The 21769-nt window shown below is 54.7% G+C and overlaps 4 protein-coding genes across 4 annotated transcripts; 2 read left to right on the forward strand and 2 right to left on the reverse strand.

Moving 5' to 3' along the window:
* The first annotated feature begins 2777 nt into the window (after positions 1–2777).
* Positions 2778–3730, forward strand: LOC113146869. Its single transcript, XM_026335508.1, has 3 exons — positions 2778–2895; positions 2997–3173; positions 3369–3730. Exons 1-3 carry the CDS (start codon positions 2778–2780, stop codon positions 3728–3730), a joined length of 657 nt encoding a protein of 218 aa, XP_026191293.1.
* A 475-nt stretch (positions 3731–4205) lies between these two features.
* On the forward strand, positions 4206–5071 carry LOC113146870. The gene is made up of 2 exons (XM_026335509.1): positions 4206–4824; positions 4929–5071. Exons 1-2 carry the CDS (start codon positions 4206–4208, stop codon positions 5069–5071), a joined length of 762 nt encoding a protein of 253 aa, XP_026191294.1.
* Positions 5072–8951: 3880 nt separating this feature from the next.
* On the reverse strand, positions 8952–13064 carry LOC34619544. Its single transcript, XM_026335510.1, has 7 exons — positions 12458–13064; positions 11639–12388; positions 11268–11557; positions 10644–11072; positions 10019–10151; positions 9514–9590; positions 8952–9281 (listed from the first exon to the last, which is right to left on the reverse strand). The coding sequence occupies exons 1-7, from the start codon at positions 13062–13064 to the stop codon at positions 8952–8954; spliced, it is 2616 nt and encodes an 871-aa protein (XP_026191295.1).
* Positions 13065–15998: 2934 nt separating this feature from the next.
* Positions 15999–17857, reverse strand: LOC34619545. The gene is made up of 5 exons (XM_026335511.1): positions 17321–17857; positions 17175–17252; positions 16760–17096; positions 16382–16516; positions 15999–16180 (listed from the first exon to the last, which is right to left on the reverse strand). Exons 1-5 carry the CDS (start codon positions 17855–17857, stop codon positions 15999–16001), a joined length of 1269 nt encoding a protein of 422 aa, XP_026191296.1.
* Between the last annotated feature and the right edge of the window lie 3912 nt (positions 17858–21769).

The following is a 21769-nucleotide window of genomic DNA, read 5'->3' on the forward strand; positions in this document are numbered from 1 at the left end:
ACGTGCTGGAGGAACACCAGCAGCAGCAGCTCCCCCCCGACAAGGAGCACCAGCGAAAGCAAGATCAGTGCTGCCAGTCGACGCAGGACCAAGTGCAGCTGCGAAAGCAACAGCAACGACCGAAGCAGCAGGAGCAGTCGCAGGAAGATCAACCTATATCTGAGGCGCATCTGGCTTGTGCCAAACAGCACGAGATATGCATGGTCCAAAGCGGCCCCAAAATAGTAAAGCCCGTTATAGAGCTGCAGAAGGAGCAGCACCTGCAGGATACACGAAAATTAAACTGTGCGAGTCAGCGATTGGAATCTGTCAGAATACAGAGGGATTCGTCTCCGGTGCACGCGCAGGCGTCTCGGCAGCTACAAAAGAAGCCCCGAGGCAAACCGCATCCTACTGAGCCTGAATTCTCCCTGAATGCATGCTCCAAAGATGGCCACGTGCCGCAACAACGTGAGCATCTGTCTGGTGATCAGCAACAGAAGGCAGTAGCTGCGCAGCCGTTCACCGACAAGGCCGAGCTGGTAGCACCCACTCTGCCGAGGCAGCGATTACAGCAGCTACGAGAGCAGCATCAGCAGCAAGAACGCGAGCTGCAGCAGGTGAAGCTGGAGCATGATATGCAACTGGACGCCCTAAGGGGCATTCAGCTTGAGCAAGTAAACCAACAAACGAAGCTGTCTCGCAAGCAGCAGAAAGAAGTACAACTTCGCCATTCCCAGCAAACGGAGGAGTTAAAGCACCTTCACAGCATGCAAATAGACGACCTCAAACAGCGGCACATGAAAGACACAAATGATCTTGTCGCAGACATTTACCAGCAGATAGGACTTCCGCCGCTGCCACAGCAGTTCTTTGAGGCGCCTCAGCGGCATGCCAAGGGGGCACAGCACCAATACCTCCGAAAGCTGCATGCAAGTCCAATGAAAGAGGCAGATATACACGCTGTCATGCAGCAGCAGATGCTCATGAATCATCGAGAGGAAGCCTTTCTAGTGGAGCAGGAGAAGGAACGACAAAAGCAAATACTAGCGGAGAAGCAGCTTTATAAGGAGAGACTTCTTGCCGCTGGGCTTCCTGCACCTCCAGACAAACCGAAGCGCAGGCCAGTTGAGCTGATCGACACGGAGCACATAGGGGGGCTGAATCAGCTGCAGCAGCTGCGCATACAAGCTGATGCAGAGCAGCAGCAGGAGAAGAGGCAACGGCATCGGTGGGAGCAGCACCAAGGACCACGAAAACAAAAGACCATGCGGAATATTAACAAGGATCAGCTGATGCTGGATCATCAGCAGCTCAATCACCGGCAGCAGCACCTCAGACAGGAGCGGGGGCTTCAAGGCCTGAGGGAGAGGCAGCTGCAAGAGCAGTTGCGTCTGGTCACTCAGAATGAGGAATGCGAAGACTTGGAATTCAACGAGCAGTCCCCCACCCATGGAGCAGTGCTGCAGACTCCGGCTAGGAGCTTCGAGGAGCCGCTTCAGCAGCAAGAAACAGTGCTGCAGCAGCACCAAGCACGTCCACAGCAACGTTTGCATGCGCTGCAAAGCGTTCCGCAACCGCTGTCTTCGCCAGAACTGCAGCCCGTAGAGCTGCATCTGCAGCAGCGTCTCTCATCTGCGTGCCTACAGAGCCTTGAGATGCCCCTGCATAGGGCCTCCCTGTTGCAGCAGACGCAGCAAGAGGGGCAGCAGCGGCAAGGAGAACAGCTCCAACTGCAAGAGCCATTACCTCCTCGAGGCTCGGCCGAAGAAGCCACAAATGCGGACTCCCAGACGCAGCCACCGCTTCCTCCTATACACCCCCACGTGCTGCAGCAGCTGCAGCAAATTCATGCGTTACTCCAGAAGTTGCAGCGCGAGACCATGGGGACAGACGGCAACAGCGATGGTTCGGGATGCGCACAGTTGCTGCTGCTGCACCAGGCATGGCTCTCGCAAAAGCAGCTCCCCGAATTCCGTGCAACTCAGCAGCAGCAGCAGCAGCCTCAGGAGGAGTTGCTAGAGTGGCCTCATCCTCAAGAGCATCCGAGTTCTCCACAGCCGCAGCAGGTGCAGCGGCACACCCTGCCGCACCCAAAGGCGGATGCGCAGCAGGGTTTTAGGGAAGGAATGCCAGGGCAGGGTGGTTCCGCTGCTCTGAGACACCAAGAGCTGCATGTGCAGCTGGACTCGGAGACGACTGCAAGAGCTGAGCGTCTGTGTTCGAGCGCAGAAACGCTGCATGCATTATTGGCAAGTTCGACGGCAAGGCACCCGCTACTGCCCGACATGAAGGGCCTTCAAGAGCGAAACAGTTCGGAGGTGATACGAGACTCGCAACGCGCTTACCATGTGGAGCAGCAACACCCCCTCGAGAATCAGAAGGCTGTCCAAGGGCAGCGGCAAGACTGGCAGAGGCAGGAAGCGCAGCGGATGCATGAGGCATCAGCTGAACAGAGGCGACTAGCGCTTCTACTGTGTGCATGTTCCGTGCCTGAACGAAGCCCTATAACAGCCCAAGCCTCTTTGGAGCGGCACATCGCCAATCGTGCTGTTTCTGAAAGACAGCCGCAGCAGGAGAGCGAGAAAGGCGGCACCGCTCACCAGCCTTCCACAGCAGCAGATGTTAGGAAGAAGTTGCAGCAAAGCCTTTTCCACCAGCAGCAGCTGGTTAAGCGGACTGCGGAGCTAGGCTACAAAGCCCTAGTTGCTACATCTGCAGCAGAGCGGCAACAGCTGATGCTGCAGCTGCGTGTGCAGGAGATCCTGCAGCTGCAGCAGCACCGCGAACTTTGCGACATGCAGGGGCAGACGTTGGTGCGCAGTGTCAGCGCTTCTGAAAATCCTTCTCCTCGAAAGCAAACCTTACACAGGCACGAGTGCCCCCCCGAGCCAACAGCATGCTCAGAAATGCAGAGTCCACTGGGCCGGCTGCACCCGGATATGCTGCTGCATCCAATGCTTCAAACCGATCTGCAACACGCTGGACGCTTGGTTCCTACGTCTTCTGTGTATGAGGAGCAGCTGCGTCTGTTGCAGCAGCGCTCCTCGCATCGGCTAGCGAAACAAGACGACACTGCATCTCCCTCTCCACCGAAGCACACACAGCAAGTGCTAGAGGACGCGCAGCCGCAACCACCCCAGTGCCACCAAGAAGCAATACAGCGACTCCCGCTTGCGTACTTGATTCGACAGGCAGACGCTCAACAGCGTCTGAGCGAGCAGCAGAAGCCTGTGGAAGAAGAGCAGCCCTTGCAGCCGCTGTTGCAGCTGCTGCCACTCTGTCTGCAGCAGCAGCATCAACAAGGAACTTCGAGGTCGCAAGGTGGCTATCAGGGAGGAGACGATTTTAGACAGCATCCCGACATACTCACGGATTACAATCGTGAGCGTATCCAAATGCTGCAGCAAAGTCACGCAGCGACTCCAGAGGCCATCCAGCACCAACAAAAGGGCAAGGAAGAGCACTCCCCCGACATGCCTGCGAAAGCCATGGACCGCATCAGGCATCATATGCAGCTTCAGCTGCAACACCTTCAGCAGGTACATTGTCACCAAAAGTGGCAGATGGCAAAACTTCACACGATGCAGAACAATCAACTGCAGCTGCAACAGAAGCAGCACATTCAGTTGCTGTCTGCACATCCGAAAATGAAGCAGCGCCTCGAAACGCAGCACAAAAAGATGAGAGGCATACTGCAGCAGCATCACCAAGGAAGGGTAGTAGCAATGAGCGTGAGGCAGCAAGCTGAACTAGGAACTCTCCAACACCAGCACCAACAGTACAACCGCAGCTTGGAGCGTGGCGTTTCGCAGCCACAAGTGCTGCAGCAGCAGACGGAGGTTCTCCCCCCCGCTCAAATTGTGCGAGCGGCTGCATGCATGTCTCAGGGACGCCTCCATGAGGAGCAGCGGCAAATCCACTGCATGCAGCAGCCGTTTCGGCAGGCACCCGCACAGGGAAGCCTCCATCTCGAGCAGAAGCAACAGCAGCAAGCGGCAGAACCCCAGACGCATGCAGGGCTGTGGCCGCCGCTGTCGGAGGCGCACCGAAGGAGGATTCAAGCCGCATTCAATTTTTTGCTCAAGCGTCATCAAGGAGTGGCTGAATGCTCAAGGCAGCCGCTAGTGCACCAACCCCATGAGCAGCAGCAGCAGCATGTAATGCCTCCAATAGGGCGGGAAGAAGCAGGAGCTCTCCAGTTTGACGAAAGCGGCCAGCACCCAATGCGACAGGCTTTAGAAGACCATTTTTTGAAGATCGTGGAGCATCAAGCAGTGCTTGGTATTCAGGGGGAACGTCTGCTGCGTCTCGCAGCCACGCATCACGAAGTTGAAACTGGCAACACCGACAAGTGCAGTGGCAATCCCACGCACGCTGGTGGAAGCAGCAGCAACTCTAGCAGCCGCAGGAGGCAGAGTATGGACTGCATGGCTGACGGAAGCAAATACAGCAGCAGCGAATGCAGCACTAGACCGTATCCGACATCAGCAGCTGCCTGTGGTGGTGGGGGGCAGGCCTTGATGTCGCAGCTGGCAGGAACGGTGGATTCTACAGCAACCTCGACGGCAGACGTTCAAGGATCTGGAGCACGCTCAACGTCCACCCCTTCTCACGGCAGGCTCAATCCAACCGCAGCAGCTCATGCGGCTACGTCTGCAGGGGTAGCAGCAGCGATAGCGGCAGAAGCAGCAGCAGCCGCCACGGAGGCAATGGCCACTCGTGCGACTCTGTATGCTCAGACGCTTGGAAGGCCTGGGGAGGACTTGCAAGCTGCTCGATGCCGTACAAACATGCCGTTTCAGCCCCCAGCGCCTGCGTTGCATGACGAAATATTACAGGGCAGTGCGCCAGACAGGAAAACTGTCTTGCGCGGGATAGTAGAACTGCTGCAGCAGTGCGACGCGTGCTTTGCACTCCCGCAGGTAGATGTGAAGCCCTTTGTAAAGTTTGTGATGCACATTGTGGATCCCCAAGATCAAGTGGAGGCTTTGCAAGAGCTAGAAGCGCAGCAACGGCTACAGGAGAGCTTGCTGGAGGCTCTGCGGGAGCTGTCTGCAAAGACGGAGGATTTGCTATGTCAGTATCCTGAGTTTCTTGTGGAGGTAGCAACCTTGCGCCAGAGAGCGCAGGACAGAGACCTTCAAGAGCTTGTCATTGGGAATAGCATGGAGATGAAAAACGCCGTAAAGGCGCTAGCTGTAGACACACTGCAGATACTGCCCCCCGGCTCAGAGACCCCGTGCATGAGAGCCATCAAACGGATCGCAGTTACTGGAGGCACTATGGAGTGTCTCAAAGGAAGTAGCGCAGCCGTCAGTGGCCTTTGGCGGGATCTTGAAACGCCGCTGTCATTGTTTCAAACTCCCGAAGAGCTTTTTATGGCCTGCCCTCCCTTGCAGTGCCACCCGTCTCCCCCAGCTGCCCCCCTGAATGCAGTCCCCAGTGGAGCATATCCAGGATCTCGTTATCTCGCGCCATTACACCCCCCCCTGCCTCCCTCTCACGAGCCGGCAATGCTAGAGGATGACGACCAGGATGACGATGTCGAGGGGAGAAGGGCACCCTTGAGGACTCTGCGAGCTGATCCCTCCAAACCCGTAGAAGCTTCCGATGCAGTCGCCACGCTTGACGCGTCGGAAAGCACAAGGCCCTTTCGCGGTGCTGGGAGAGCCTGCAGGGCACGCCACGCGCAAGACAGCCGCCTGTACAGTAGGCAGGAAGTTTGGCAGCTGGAACGCCACTTGGTAGTGCAGCATCAGGAGCGCCTCCTGAAGGAGCATCACATGCAAAAGGAAGGGACGAAGCAAGGGTTCCTCACGGCTCCAACTCGCCAGCTACGCGGCAATCAGACAAGGCTGCGGGGTCGTAAACGAAAGGGATCCAAGGCTTCTGCTAAGCTTTCTCCCCCTGGCGTTACCTTTTCTGCCGCTGCCGCTTCTCCTGCTGGAAGGCGATTCAGCAGCACGAGCAGCAAACCCCCTTTGTTTGAGGCCGCCGCGAATGCGTGTCGAAGGAGTGCCTCTGAGCCCTTAGAGGCAGCTTTAGCTCAGCGCTCGGAGAGAGAAGGATTCAGTTCTGGCGTTCCTGGCTCTCTAGCGGCTGCTGCAGCGGCAGCTGCAGCGGCTGACCCTAGAGCCTCGTATATGCCAAGAGGCCCATGGACTAAAGACGACATCGGTTCAAGCTTTAAGCCAAGTCAAGAAACAAACCGGAGCCAGTCCAGCAACGAGGGCGACTCGCTGTATCCGTCGGAAATGCCCTTTCCTGCAAAACTCATTCGGGGAGTCGATGATGATTTGAACCCTCCTGGTGCTACAGCAGCGGGCTTGGCTGCTGTTGATACGCTCATGGGAACTTCTTCTGCCGCTGAAGATTCGTCAGAAGATGCTTCTGCAGGCGAGGCTTTAAAGGTCGTCTTCGACAGGAAGGCGCATGGAGAGGTGTCGAAATCTGGAGCGCCCCTTCACGCCTTTGCAGATATGTTGCAACAGCCCCTCCCCTCATTTGCTGCTTCCACCGACAGACGTCTGGGCAAGCACGAAAGTCGTGTGGGCGCTGCAGGGCATCCGGATGGAGATGCCGAGACTCTCGAAGATAGGGAGAAAGCCTTTTCGTGCCGAGAAGGCTTTTTCCCTGGTGGAGTTGCTGCATGCGAAGGGCAGCAACACCATGAGGAGCCAATGGAACCGCCTAATAGAGGCCTATCGGAGCAACACAGGGCCCACCGAGAAGAATTACTCGAAGCAGACGTCAGAAAAGCCTCTCCCACGAGCTCTCGAGGGAGTCTTTTTTGTGAGGTGAATGTTCTAGAGGCAAGAAAGGATAAATTTTCTCCGGCGTCCCTCGGGGATCAACAGATAAACACCCACGATAAGGAAGGCTCTGGGTCCAACTTTTTCTATGGGCAGCTTTTTCAAGGAAAAGACACACTGGCGGCTGTACCAAAGCCCGCTGAGTCGGCGACTGACGCTGCTATCCCGAGGGAATACGCGCAGACAAGTGCTGATGAGAGTGCTGCTGCAAAAAAAGAACGCAGCTCCGCGGACTCTGCGCGAAAGAGAATGGCTCCTTCTTTGGTAGTAGAAGAGGAGATGTGCGATACGCAGAAATCAAAACGGAGGCGGCTAAGTCCCAGCTAGCGCCTCCACCAGGGCCTCCTATGGCACTGGCACTGCCAACGCAGATCATTCTGAAGAGGCAGTTAAAACGGGGTGCCATCAATGGCACTTGTCTCTCGATGCAGATCTGCGTTCCGAGCGCGTGTCCAGTTTGTCGGTGTCATTGCTTCGGCAGCTGCTCTATTGGCTTCCTCTACACACAGCCCATGGCAAACACTGCACCTCTTTGAATGCATATATGCACCGAATTTCAACATCCCCGGTAAAAGAAGTCGGCAGCCCCAGCCAATATTCTTTCCAAAGACGGTTTCTGATTCAGGGCCTCCCAGCTGTCATTAGGAGGGGTCACCTTGGCATTGCCTGTACTGCCACTGCATCGATGGTGCAGTCTACAGGAGTACCCAAGAGCAGTAGAGTTGCTGGAGAGGCGCGGAAAAGGGGAGCTTTACGGCTCCCTGAAAATCTCTACGCAGAGCAACGAGAGTTTCAAGCCACTTAGTTGATTGTGGTGATCTTTCCCCGCTTTTACCATTATGTAAAAGCTAATTTTCCCTGGCTTTGTCTCGTTAAAGCTGTGGGATGAGGGCCCCCTAAAGGGAAGCTAGATCCCTACGCAAGGCCCACCAAAACCATACCACGAATACAGGGAGTGACCTAACTGGAATTGTGTGCACAGCGTGGGGGGGGTAAACTGTAAGGAGACCACTAGACCGTAAGGGAGAAAAAGATTGACCTAGGCAAAGAGATCCAATAACAGGAGCGCCTCTGAGGAAGCCGATTGTGTGGCGCAGTACACTAACAAAGAATTGAATACCTGAATGTCCATCGACCAATCATCCGAGCAGCTAATACTCTGCCGACACACTACTGTATTTCACAATAGAGAGGCTAGAGAAAGTTCATCACCTTGCGCGAAGGTCGCCGTGCAGTTACCCTTATACGTGATGCAACATCAGCAAATGCAGCTTGAAACAGGTAGCATAGCCGGACTCCTGTAGCATTTTCGCATTGATACTTTACGCCTGCGGCTTCAGCAGCATGCGAGGAGCTAGTGTCCTGTTCACGCAATAGATCAACGCTCGTAGTTGAAGCCCTTGAGCAAAGTGTTGCAATGCCATGTGCCGATGGAGAAAACAATGATGGGCCCCTTTACTAATCAAGGGACGGCTCTTTGCTGAGGCCTACTGGGGCATTTAGTGCGATATATTCATAAGCAGTTGTTACTGCAAAGGCATATGCAGCATTATGATCTTCTGCGGCAAATGATGCCTGACGATTGGGCAGTGAGCGAAAGGAGCACTGGCTGCGCCTCTTCCCCTTTGCATCGCGCCGATTTAATAATAGCGAAACCCAAGGCAGCCCTTCTTCGAGAAAAGTCTGGATATCAGCCCTTCAGAAGAGCACAGCCATACCAAGGCGTTGAGAGGGCTTTCCCCGAGGCGGAAACGGAGGCGAGAGGGCTGCCAGGCAGGGCAGCCTGGCTTTTGATTGAAGCTTGAATGCTAGCGGTATCGTGCTAGTTAGCACTTAGTGCTGCTGCCGCTAGTGCTGTGCTGTGCCAGTCAAACGAAAGGCCCATGACGCCTTGCGTTTGGACCGCGGAGATCTCCCGATCCGCACGCTCAGCACACCAGCCCAACACTAGCAGTGGCACCAGCAAAGCATAAATGTTTCTTTTAGGCGAAGAATCGGCATTTTTGGACTGTAGTGCTAGCAGAGGATACTTGTGCACCGATCGGCGCAATAACAGTCGCCACAGAGAAGACTTATGTTCGCCTCTCATGGGAAGTGCATTAAGTGCCCTGAATGGCCTGGCTGCAACAAGATACCTAAAACCTGCTGACTATCGTGCTAATGTGGCAGGCAGTCGGTCATAACCTCTGTCCCTGCTCCACTATGGTGGTCAATGTGCAAGAGAGATGCCCTTCCCCTCCTGCAGCGGCGCCAGTTCATATTCAGCAACCTGACGGCTGCCCTTGCCGGAGTCCCTGTGGCACTCCAGAGCTCCTCCGAGACTACGCGAGACCTCCTGAGCGGAGGTGGTAGAATAGCCTCTATTCCAGCACTGCACGACGAACTGCCCAGCGAGGCAGCCATCCCATCGGGGCCTCTCACACATAAATCCAACGGGCCGTCGTGGATCAGCAGATCCTCCAGCGTGTGCAGCAACAGCGAGTGTTGCTGCAGCAGCAAGAGCAATAATGCCAGCAACCGGAATTACAGCGAACCGCAATCGCAAACACGACACCATGCAGGCACCTCCACATTCCAAGAACCCGCAGGCGGGTCACGACCTGTATTCATTTAATACTTTCTGATTAGCATTCAACATACCCACATTGTGCAGACATATATATATATACCGTATACGTGAATCTCGGCAGCTTTTTTGGGGGCTCTTGTAGTGTCTTACGATGTGTAGGTGCCTGAGGGAAGGCATGTCGATTAGCTTCAAGGATTTGCAGGAAAAGTCATAGTTGGCGCTTCCGTCTCTGCAGTCACCACAGCCAAACAAGACACACAGGGTTGATAAGTACAGATGTGCAGTTCTACCCAAATATGTTCATAAATCTATCTCGTTTCCCACTATGTTCATATTCTCTACCCCTTCCCAGCTATTCACGTATGCATATGTATGCAGGCATAAGAATACAGGTATATACCTGCAGGCATGCAAGTACATAGGCATGCTTGTGGACAAAAAAAGTCCGGATCTACATGCATTCTGGCATTCCACGGTCATAAGTATGCATCTATTGAAGGATGTGCGCTGTTACGAAAAGGCCTAAACTTGGCTTCGCCATCAGGCAAAGTAGTATAGAAGACGGATGCCAAACACTTAAAAAGACAGCTTGGACCACGAAAGCCCACTGCCCTCTTCTTCTAATTCATTCCTCCCCCTCTTAAAACACTTGCACGTTTTGTGTTAACCGACGCCTGGAGAAAGAATAGGGCTTCTCTTTCATGAGGGCCATCCCCAATAGAAAGGACTGTCCTGCACTGCTTGTGCTCCGTGAGGTGTCTGTCCATCTCTTCTTTGAAGGCCAAACGCTGCACAATACAAGCCACACTCTTAAGAGGTTGATAAAGTGTTTGTCACATGCCGCAGGCATCCAGCCCAGCGCCGGATTCATATACTCCCCTGCAGGGGACTACGCCAACGCACTTTGCGAACGACACATGCGTTTGCGTTTATGTATGCATACAACATATAAACCTATAGCGGTGTGCGCTTGGTGGAAGCCGCCAAGCAGCGTCATAGACACCGGAGGAAATATGAACGTGCAGCTGAAAGACATCAGCAGAGGCTACTGCACGCTAGACATATACACGTAGAAGGTAAACGCCGAAGCTGTGCATGTGCATTGTGGTGCAAGCCACTTTGGTAGCCTGTGGACATCCTTTCAAGCGCATTGATGAGTTTCCATAGCCCAGCTGATGAGTCTCTAGCTTGCGGTTCCCAGCGTAGCTGTATCCTCTCGATACCTCCGCAGTTTGGCGGCCCAAGTGTATCCTCTTCCCTGCACGAGTTTAATAGCTCACCTTCCATAAAAAAGGCGATTCACACGCTGGAGAGTCAAAGTGAAACCTCGCTGATATGCGCCGCAGGGACCGCACTGTCGGCCACAGTCCGGGAAGAAATTTTTTGCACGTTTCGTCGATCCATCCTTGGGCAGCATTCGTTATCAGCAGCACACTCCCGATGCTTGCAGCAGCCCTTAATACCTTCCTTCCACTCCTAGTTAGCTTCTTGAGCATGGATGCTTCTGCAGTGTATTCTGAAGCTTCAGACGAGAGTGTCAGCCCCCGAGACGCTACCCATGAATTGGGAAAAAAGGTATCATCCCAGTCGAAGATCACTACACGCTCATGCAGGGGCCCCAAGGGCCCCACGGCCACCTCTGAAGCTGCTACCCCCGCAGATGGAAGGTGATTACGGGGTGCTCGTCGCAGTCGCTTAAATCCCTCAGCCTGATGTCCATCAACTAGAGAAGAGGAAGTTGCTTGGAGGGGTCTACGCCGCCGCTCTCGTGCGACGCGGCTGCTCTCTGAGTCTCTGCTCCTCGTACTACTCACGCTTGTGTTGCTTTCTGTGCTGCTCTTGCTCTTGCTGCTCTCCGCAGTCGCTGCGGCCACGGATACAGGGTGGCAAATTCGCTGCAGCACGTATGCAATTTTTGCGGAACAACTTGCTGCCGTCTCCCCCTCGTCCGTCACCGTGTCGACCGTTGTTGCTGTGGCACCCTGCTCTGCTGTCTCGACAGCGTCTAGCAGCAAGTCGGCTCCCTGCAGCTTCATGTGTTCAGGCGGTGCTGCCTCTGCGCGTGGAGTAAAAGGTCGTGCACTGCTGTCACTGCCGCTACTGATGTGCATGTGATCCTGATTGAAATCTGTGAATTGCTGCGCTTGGTAAGAGGGCTCCTCGGTCCCGCTGTCACCTGATGTATCCTCTCGAACTGACAGGCTATATTCGCAGTCGCTAGCGCCACAATCGCTGCTTCCGCTGCTGCTGTCGCAGTGGCAGCAAGTGCAGCTGCCCTCGCTCGTCGCCCCCAAAGCATCATAGAGGGAGACACCGTCCACTTGCCCTTCGCTCAGCTCCTCTTCCCTTTCGAGAACGTCGCGCACAAACCGCCATGTAGAGGCTACACGCTCACTAAATGGCTCCTCATAAGGAGCTACAAAATGCCCATTTTCAAGGGGTTCCACAAGAGGCTTTCCAAAGGCCTCTCCAAGGGGGGCCAGTGCCACCGTTCCTTCACAGTGCGCACATTCAACAACCTCCTTCAGAGAGGTTCCCACCATGGGAAAATCGAATGCAAGTTGCATGGTCCAAGGCCTTCCCATAGGGGCCGGTAGATCAGGGCATACGAAGTCACGCGCACTTGCTGAGGCGTCCTCTGGCGCAGCCTTCAGCAACTCGCTGTCAGTCGTTGTTGCCCGCTCAAAAGGATGCTCCTCCAATATCACAGACTGATCTGGCTGGGGTATGAGCAGACGCGTGCCTTTCTTGTTTCGGTTCTGGGGCGAAATTCGCCTCTCCTTTTGAGATACCGGAGGGGGGGGCCCCTTGCCCTTCCGAGGGGCCCTTGGGTGTTGCGGCTCCTGGGGAACTTCACGCGGTGTGTTACCGGGGAAAGAAGGGGCTTTGCTCAGCTTTGCACTGGTGCCGCGTAAAACTCTACCTGTTTGAGATACCCCGCAGGAATGCTCTTGTTTAGATGTTTCCTGCCTTGGGGGGCCTTTTGCAGAGAATTCGTCGGTGTGCGAGGCCTGAGGCAAAGCTCCTCCGACGCACACTGACGAGATTTCAGGAGGCTTTGCAGCTCTTGCTTGCAGCGAAGGGAGTCTGTTGCCTCTGCGATGGGAAGCTGTGGTGCCTGTGCCTGGGGGAGGGCCTCCTACGACTGGCGCAATTTCTGGATTGGCAAAAAAAGAGGCCCCTTCCAGGGTCACTCGCTGTTTGTGGCGGTGTTGCCTCTTTCTCTCCCGATGCTGAGGTCGCCTTGCATTCGTCTGGGAGGTTTGCATTTTTTGTTGACACTCTATTAGGGTGTCTTCCTGCTGGCCTTCCCCAGGAGCACTGGGAGCTTGAATGTCAAGGGAGCAAGAAGCAAGTAACGCCTCGTGCTCGTGGCTTTTAAACAGTTGTTCCCCATGTATCTGCACACGGGTGGACCCCACGTGACACCCTTCAATGCACAGGGGTGACAGTCTGAAGGCAGGCGTTGCTGGGGAAGGCTCGTTCATGAGCGCCTCTGGCTTGGAGCCGGAATAAGGGTTGGACTCGAGAGCCTGCATGCGCCCCGCAGCCTCTGCAGACTCCCTGCTACGATCCTGAGAACGAGGAGCGCCTTCGTTGTGGCACGCCTCTGCGTTTCCAGACCTGGCTAGCAAACACTGCACTTTTTTGCTGTGTTCTTCCCTTGTGGCCACAGTGGCCCTGGTGTTCAAGTTAGCCATAGGAATGGAAAGAAGGGGTCTTAAAGAGGGCACTTCAATGCCCACAGAAGACGAGGTTGGGGAAGCAAAGGGGAAAGCCCTGGAGGTGAGTAAGAGAGGAGAGAAGGCCCACTTGATGGGCATAAACAGCAGCTCGAGGTGGCAAGGACGAGAGATAAGAGTTTTTAAACGGGTATAATATTGTCAAAAAAAGTCTGGAAAAAATTACGGAAGCCAGAGAAGGATTCAAAGGTAACAAAGAAGTTCATTTGAACTGATGTCGCTGCTGAGAATGGGGGTCACTCTTTCAGCTCAGCAGCGTGAGCAAAAAATAATAATTAGCCAATTTTCTGAGCAAACCCCTAAATACTTCAAATATAAAACGTGTTTCAATGATATACAAAATTACTGACACGAAGCAGAACTAGAGCAAAACGGGGAGGTTGTTACAACACTGCGCCACCCCCCTTCCCTCGAGTACTGACTGGTGAGAGGCCTGCGCCGCCAAGCGGGCTTTTCCAGGGGCAGCCTATTTCCGTCAAGTGAACGGAAATTAAATTAATACTAGCACTTTTAATCCATTTTAAGGCTTTTTTAGCTGGAATCAGAAGTATTTTAAGGCGAAATGAGCCCGAAAGTGTGGCATCTACCAGGCTGTGGCTAGGCATACGACTACGAGCAGACTCTACATTGCGAATAGAAACACATGAACGATATGATTCGTCAATATTTATCCACATGGTGTCTTTTTCTTAAAAGGCACGCAAACCGTAATGTACGCTCTTCCGCATCTATGAAAAGACTTCGGCTGCTGTTGCAGTAAGATGGATGGACTGGTCCGGAATGACATCAAGTATGGAATTAAAAGCAGACCTACAGACCTTCCCACCTCAATTTATGCAGATAATTACATATAATAGAAGGCAAGTATGTGTTCTGGCGCGTCGATGATGTACGCCTGAAATGTTACTCATCCTTCCTGCACTCAACGTTCTGCTCTGGACGGCCAAACAGAGGCCGTTTCACCATGGATCCCAAGTTTTATCTTCTGTTCTCTATGGGGTCTCTGATTCCGTAGCTGCCCCTGCGTCATGCTCTTTCTCGCGTCCTCTCGGCGGAAAGCCCCTCACTAAAATTCACCATGGCTTCTAATAAACCTTCCAGGAGCAGCAGAACTGATCAAGTAAAGCCGCAAGGGAAATATGAACAAAACTTAGAAATAAAACCACCAATGATCACACAGAGAGCTGCGTTAATGACGCCACAGTTAGCTTGATCCACAAGACTTGTGGTTAGAAATCATTTGTATTAGGGGCGCGTTGCTTCTGGTTGTGTGTAACAATCCCACAGGCAACGCACACACGGTCCCACACGCCCTTCTGGAAAGTAGGAAACGGCCCCAGACCAGCAATCATCGTAAACTTTGCGTAGTTCCAGAAGGCGAAAAAGCCTAGCTGGAGAGATTTGCTGCAAGCGGCAAGGCGCACATATACAGCTTGTTCACACTTGTGAGTCCAGCAACCGAGCGCCCTCACTGCACATCCAGTGGGATCTTTAGTGCGACACACACGTGCTTGTGCATCTGTTGCCGCTACAGCTGCGCGTGACAGAACAGCCGGTACAGTACTGAGGCTATACCGCCACGTTAGAAGCGTGCTGCGCCAAAACGAGATGCTGCCAAGCCTACAAATCCATGAAAAGAGTTTCTACAAAAGAAACTGGCCCTGCCCATACCCACGGGCACCTTTACATACCAACGGAAGGCCAGGTTTCTGGGCACCCCGTAGGCATCACTATAACCTGCAGCTCCCCAGTGCTACTGAATTTGGGCTGTGCGTGTCCATATCCTTTGGTGGTGCATGTATATGGGCAGACTCCCTCAGTCCATTCACCATAGCTCCACCTACTCTACTCTTTTCTAGACGGACGCCTCGCCGGCCGTCCTCTCCCTATTCCGCTTGCAGCTCCTTCACTAGCAGCTACTACTTACGCTACAGGAGGCGGTAGCTGCCCCTGAATCCGTCCGTTAAAACGCATGCAAGCAAAAGTCGAAGTTCGGGGCTAAACGCATCAGTCGCCCAAGAAATTGGAACTCTCCCCACACAAGCATACCCACACACGTACACCTGGACGCGCCTGATGAGACTAAGTTTTATCCTTAAAGATATCGATATATACATAGATACATGCGACGTGTGCAGTTTATAAATATATGCAAGGATATGTCACCCGGGGCAGGCTCAATCGCATGCGCCCCCTTACTGGTACACTTGAAGAGTAGTATGCTCAAGAAGGCCCTAGCTCCCCTCCTTATACCCAACAGAACCTCTCTTTTAAGGAGCCCCCGGCCAGCCTTGTAAATCGCATGCAAGTTCGGTGCCACAGAGTCGTTGCATCTGCGGGAAGCAGCCATCCACCCAGCCTGTTCTCTGAATTGAACCAAACTTGGGCGTTGAAAACATGGATGGCTGCTGCGTCCGCAGGAAACAGACTTGCGCTGTCACGGGAAGACGACGGAAGCCTAATCGGTGCTGTCTGCCGCTGCTGTTGCAGTCCTTGCAGGAAGCTGGCAGTTAGGTTTACCACGCCTTTTTATCTCCTGTTGCAATTCTTCATGCACACAACGTCGTTGCATGCATGGTACTGCAAAACGTAAGAACCTTGTGGCGGGCGCGGCTTTGCTCCCGCTGTACATGCTTTTGCAGGAAGGCTGCATCTGCTGCTGCTGCTCCTGGAGCGGCAGGAAGCTCTTCCTCAGAAATGCATGCATGCATGCAGGCATAGACGCATGCATGCATGCATGGACGCATGCACGCAGAAGTTACCCGTTAGTGCTGTGCATCAGCTGGTGCTGCTCCTTCAGCACCCTTGAACCTTTCCATTATACCGTTCGCAGCGGCGGCGCTTCAGTAGCTGGGCCTGCTGCTGCTGCTCTTGAATTCGGGATAGAAGCCGTCACGTGTTGCTGCACTGCAGCACGGGGCAGTTTGCATGCGCCCTAGCGTAGCCAGCAACAGAACCAAAGAGCATCCTGGTAAGGTGCCAGTGGCTGCGCGCGCCCAGGAGAATCGCATCTGCATGCAGCTCCCGAGACACCCGACACAGCAGATCTCCCACCGAAGTCTTGTTGGTGCTGCCTGCGAACAGCATGCACACACAGGAGGGCGCATACACGCCGACGTTGGCACGCATGCGATGGTGCAGCACACCAAAAGAAAGAGGGAAACGCAGTTCTGCTGCCAGCGAGGCACAGAGGGCCCCACACCAGCAACCCTCAGCGTGCAAGACTGTTTCACAACAGGCAGGCCAGATGCAGCGCGTGAATAGGTGAGGCTCACTGATGGGTACTGCAAGACAGTAAACATGCAAGCCTTTTAGGGCAGAACCCGCCAAACTCCGCATGCGCTGCTGCACCTGATGCTGCTGCTGGCGGTTGTACGCGCCTGCTGCGGAGGTAGCCGAAAGGATCATTCCTGAATCGCATAGACACACGTAGCAGAAGGAACAAACGGTAAATCTGCGATGTATGGATGAATAAGGGCATCAGCATCACGATAAAAGCATACACACACAAAGAGATGCACATACAGCGAGGTGCACATACACCTGAAGGCGCCAGATCTAACAACCCTTCCTAATCGCAGTCCCAACGGTAGCAACCGCGCGGCGGAGTAGTCTAATCGAATCCCCGCAATAATACCTCATGTCTCCCTTACCTGGAACGCGAACATATTTAGGATCTCTGGCGAACTCCCAACAAGAAACCAGCACCGCAATATCGTTAGGACGCAACAAATGCCTTCGTGCCCACCGCAAAAGCCGCACATCTTTGTTGCTGCTTCGGCACTGCAGCCCGATAACGACAATCCGCTGCATGCAGCACCCATCTTTGTCGTTCATGCTGCTGCCGTTGCCTATGCAGGCAAGGTGCTCCTGCTGCTGCAGAAGATGATGCATCGTGCCAGCTGAATGAGATTCCGAGAGTTGCAGGTGTGGCTTGCGGGCTTCTGCATTAAAATCAACCTCACTCATCCCCGAGGCATCCAAACAGTGCTGCAGCAAGCGATAAAATGCACATACACACATACACACACATACATAAAAGCACCTCCTTCCGCGGGTTGCTGCTACTCCACTTGCCGTTATGGCTGCCTCTGTTGCCACAGCCCCCTGCTCAACCCTAAATTTGAAAAGCTCCACAGTCCCCTGCTAGGAAATCGGCATGGCGCACAAGAAATGCCCTGTGTCGGCAGCACAGGGACGCCAATCCCCCTTGCCGCTACAGCAGGTACACTGGCAGTGTCGAAAGCAGCCCAAAAGCCTCGAATTCGACTCACCACCTTTTCCTCGGTGCCCGTTAGCACTCGAAGGAACTTCTCCTGGAGCAGCTGCGGATGCTCCGAAGTTATCCTCGCCAGGAGAGCCAACAACAGGGCGTCTACCGTCGAGGTGTCACAGCAGCTGAAAAGCTGAGCGATGTACTGCTGCTCCTTCTGGTCGCACTGGAATCCCTTAGTCGCCAAGCAGCATTCCGCGCAGGTGCAATTCAGGGGAGCTGCAGCCACCGCTGCAGCTACCGTTACTGCTGGACACCCCTGTACGGGTAGCAACCTGCAGGCCATAGGACTTGCCAAAGGGTCTGTCACTTGGCCGCAGGGAGTGCGATCGGATCGAGAACACCAACCCCCCCCGTGGTTTCCAGTTGCAGCTGCTGGCGCTGTTGCATAACCGTCCAAGGAGGAAAAGCTGCTGCGGTGTGACGGCAGCACGGTGGCGGGAGACTGGACTATCTCTTGAGCGTCAGAACGAGCCATTGGAGGAAGCAGCGAAGTGTGACAAACTTCGAATCCGACGGGAAGCGAAAACAAGAGGAAAAGAAGACCCGTGTGGCTATCCACACGCTTGAGCACCTGCGCAGCAGCGGCCGTCAAATGACGCACCGGAGACAACAGATACGTGTTTTCAACAGTACAAAAACTCAGCCGCACCGATCTAGCGTTACTGTTTGGCCTTCCGTCACCCTGAAAACTCGAGAACAGGAGACTTCCAGAAGCAACCGGAGAGATGCTGCCAGGCGGCCGCTGCCTCTGCGGCTGCTCTGTACACGACTGTAGAAATGGAGCAAGGAAGCCCAGAACTCCTTCCCAGATAGATGCTTTTGATAAATGCTGCACGTGAGGCTGCTGCTGCTCATTTAGAGCAGCGATGTCCTTTGGCAAAGGGATGCTCACTGCAACACCGTAAGAAAGGGAGCGAGAGGAATCGTGGAGCCGCACGGACCTCCGCGGCTCCCTATTCACCCCGAATAGAGTACAAATCCGTCCTCTGAATGCATAATGGTACGTATACTCGGATGGACTGCCTTTGATATGCCTTTCCCTGCCGCCACTTCTGCGGCTTCGCTGCCATCACTCTGCAGTGTAGTAGGGGCTGGGAGAGGGTGCAGCAGCAGCAGCAGCACTGTTTGAATGAAAGGGAAGGAGGGCACAGACAGCTGCTACCATTGCTACTGCACAGCGACCTTCGATGGATTAATGCCGCGATAAGCCACATCATTAACACTGTTTGTGCGGTTGCATTTAAGCTGGATGGAGACTTGTGCATCATGATTAACCCTCTCTGTGTGCGTCCAGCAAGGTGTTGCTGGGGCATCCTGGTACAGCTGCCCATTATCTCGAGAACATTGCACGGAGCTAGATTCGAAATGTCTGCCTTGTGCGCGGTGCCAACAGAGGTGTAGCAACAGAATGCGGATTGGTAGGCGCCCTTGGAACGCATGCAAGTATACAGTGCTGGCCTTCTACCCTTGCAGCCATTGAGTAGCTATTCAGAGTATCGGCGAAAGCGGCAGCAGCAACAGCGGGAAGAAGGCCATGGAGTCCAACTGCCCTGCAGAAGTACCAGTTGGCGTTGCTGCAACAGCAAGAAGGCGCTTGGCTTGATTCTCGCAACGGTTTACCAACAACAGCTCTACATGCTGCTGTAGGTGCAATATCATGTGTGCCGGCTGCACTGTAGCAGCAGTGGCTGCTTATCCGCGTGCTGCTGCTTTCTGCAATTGCCGCGGCAAACAGCAACATCATGCATCCTCATCAACATCGTGTGCAGCGGTTTCGACCGTTGCTGACAGCCGCAACGCTACTGCTGCTGCTATTTTCTTTCACAGCAGAAGCGGCTCGCTGTGGCGAGAAGCATCAAGCCTTTCTTTCTCCCGTTGCTGCAGGCACTGCGGTGGGCCTGCGTATGGAGCAGCAGCACAGCAAAAGGAAACATCCCCCGCCGGAGCAAGTAAGACGGCAGCAGTTGTTGTCATGGCAGCAAGAGCAACAGCAACAGCTGCGGAGGCAACAGAAGCTGTTGAAAGGAGCAAGCAGCAGCAGCAGCAACAGCAGGTCTCTTGAGACTCAAGTGCTGCAGCTGTTGGAGAGTACAGGCACCAAACGCTCCCACCGTCGGAAGCACCACCAAGTGCAGCAACATCTAAGAGATGGACAATCGCCAAACAAAGTTCAACAGCAGCAACAGCCCTCTGCTAGCAAGCGAAGCATTAACAACAAGGGTAGCACAAGCACGAAGACCAGAGCCGTAGCAGAAGCGGATGGTGCTGCAGCTGCAGCTGCTTCTGCTGCAGCTGCTGCTGCTGCAGCTGCTGCTTCTGCTGCTGCAGCTGCTGCTTCTGCTGCTGAGCTTCCTATTCTTGTTCCTGGTATTAGAGCGATTTTCCAACAGCAGCAGCAACAAAATCCTGAGCACCAGGGGCAGCAGCAAGCGGTCCGTGTCGATGGTCTCGTCGACTTGAATACGCTGCCGCATATTCCAGCCGAGGCGCTAGGTGTTCACCAAGCTCCTCCGCAGCAGCAGCTGCTGCCGCAGGGAACAGCCGCAGACGCCGCCGCGGCTGCTACTACTGCTGCATCTTCACACGTTCCTGGCAGCGGCAGCAATAGCAGCAGCACTCATGGGAACTCCCTGAACTTGCTTCATCCTCTGTTGCGGCGATCCGTGCAGCTCGGAGGCATCCAGTCGTTGACTCCACTGCAGCAGGAGGCCCTTCGGTGGCATTCAGAGAGGCAGCAAAAGCAGATGACTGGCGGGAGCAACTGCAGCGAAAGAAGCGGAGGCGTGCTGCTTTTGCCCGGTCCAACAGGCAGCGGCAAGACGTTGGCGTATCTCCTCCCCATCCTGCAGCACCTGCTAGAGCAGGCAGAGCAGCAGCAGCTGCAGCTGCAGCAGCAGCAGCTGGTGCGGCAGCAAGATGCTCAACAGCATGTCTGCTCGGAAATATCACAAGCCAAGGGTGGAATCAGAGCGCTGGTCCTCGCGCCAAGCAGAGAGGCCGCTGCCCAGGTGTACAGACTCTGCAACTCCCTGAGCATGCAGCTGCAGCAGCAGCAGCGGCAGCGGCACCTGCTGGATCGCTGCCGCCTCCCTGCAGCAGCGCCAGCAGCAGCAGCTGCAGCAGCAGCCTCCGCCGATGCTTGCCGCTGCGCTGCTGCAGTAAGGCCTGCACTGCTGGTGGGGGGAGCCAACCCGCGTCTGCTGCTGGAGCGGCTGCGGCAGCAGAAGGCCAACTTGTTGTGTGCAACTCCTGGGCGTCTGCTGCAGCTCTTGCGGCTCAAAGCGGCGAAACAGCAGCACCAGGAGAAACGGCCGAAGAGTCTGGGTGCCTTGCAGCTGCACCGGCTCGCGTTTGCAGTAATCGACGAGGCAGATGCTTTCAGCAGCAGCAGCAGCGTCGGCGGATCTCATAAGAGCACTGGCCCAAGCATCAACGGAAGCAGAGGCAGTAATGGCAGTAGTAGCAGCAAAGGCAGTAATGGCAGTAGCAGCAGCAAAGGCAGTAATGGCAGTAGTAGCAGCAACGGCAGTAATGGCAGTAGTAGCAGTCCTAGTGGCAGCCAGAGCGGCAAGAAGGGAGACCGCTTTCTGGAGTTGATTGAATTGCTGCAGCGTTGCTTGAGCACGGCGGAAGGGGGAAAGGGTTCCCCGCAGCTAATGCTTGCGTCTGCTACCCTTGGTGCAGCGCCTCAAGCCATTTTGAAGGGTCTTGGGCGGTCTGCTGCTGTCTTAGCGGCTCCTGTTTCTGTTCCTGCCTCGTTGGCGACAAATGCTCTGCCCTCGAACCTGCTGCACCTCGCGCTGTACGTACACCAGGCCAACAAGGTAGCGCTGCTGCTACGGCTGCTGCAAGCGGAACCCCTCAACAAGAGATGCATCATCTTCTGCAGATCTCCGGTAAGAGGGCCCCTCAAGTCTGAAAAGGAAGCAAGCGTTGCGCGCCAAACTGCTGAGCTCACGTGCAGCAGCTGATGCTGCTGCTGCTTCCCTGTCTAGCCAGCGAATAGAGGGCATGGCATGCACACATCCATGGATGCAGCTCGTGTTTGGCTACCAATGTGATGTTCTTGCTCCTTGCTCAGAAGGCTGCAGTGTTCCTGCACAGGGCCTTGTCTGTTCGACTGCGTGCAAAGTGTATTCTTCTTGAGGGAGATGCCGACGGGACGACTCGCCGTGCTGCTGTTGCCGCCATGCAAGAGGTTGCGCCTGTCTCCGGCGCGGCTTCACGCGGAACTGCTGCTGTGCTTGTCGCCTCGGAGACAGCAGCAAGGGGGCTGGATTTCCCGCTTCTCACGCACGTGATCAACTTCGACCTGCCAAACGGTAGGGTGTCTTGACACTGCGGGTGTCGCTGCAATCAATTCCTGGTGCTCTTTGGCCAGGGATTG

The sequence above is a fragment of the Cyclospora cayetanensis genome, unplaced genomic scaffold, assembly GCF_002999335.1.
Source record: "Cyclospora cayetanensis isolate NF1_C8 unplaced genomic scaffold, CcayRef3 CcayRef3_contig_70, whole genome shotgun sequence".
Taxonomy (NCBI): domain Eukaryota; phylum Apicomplexa; class Conoidasida; order Eucoccidiorida; family Eimeriidae; genus Cyclospora; species Cyclospora cayetanensis.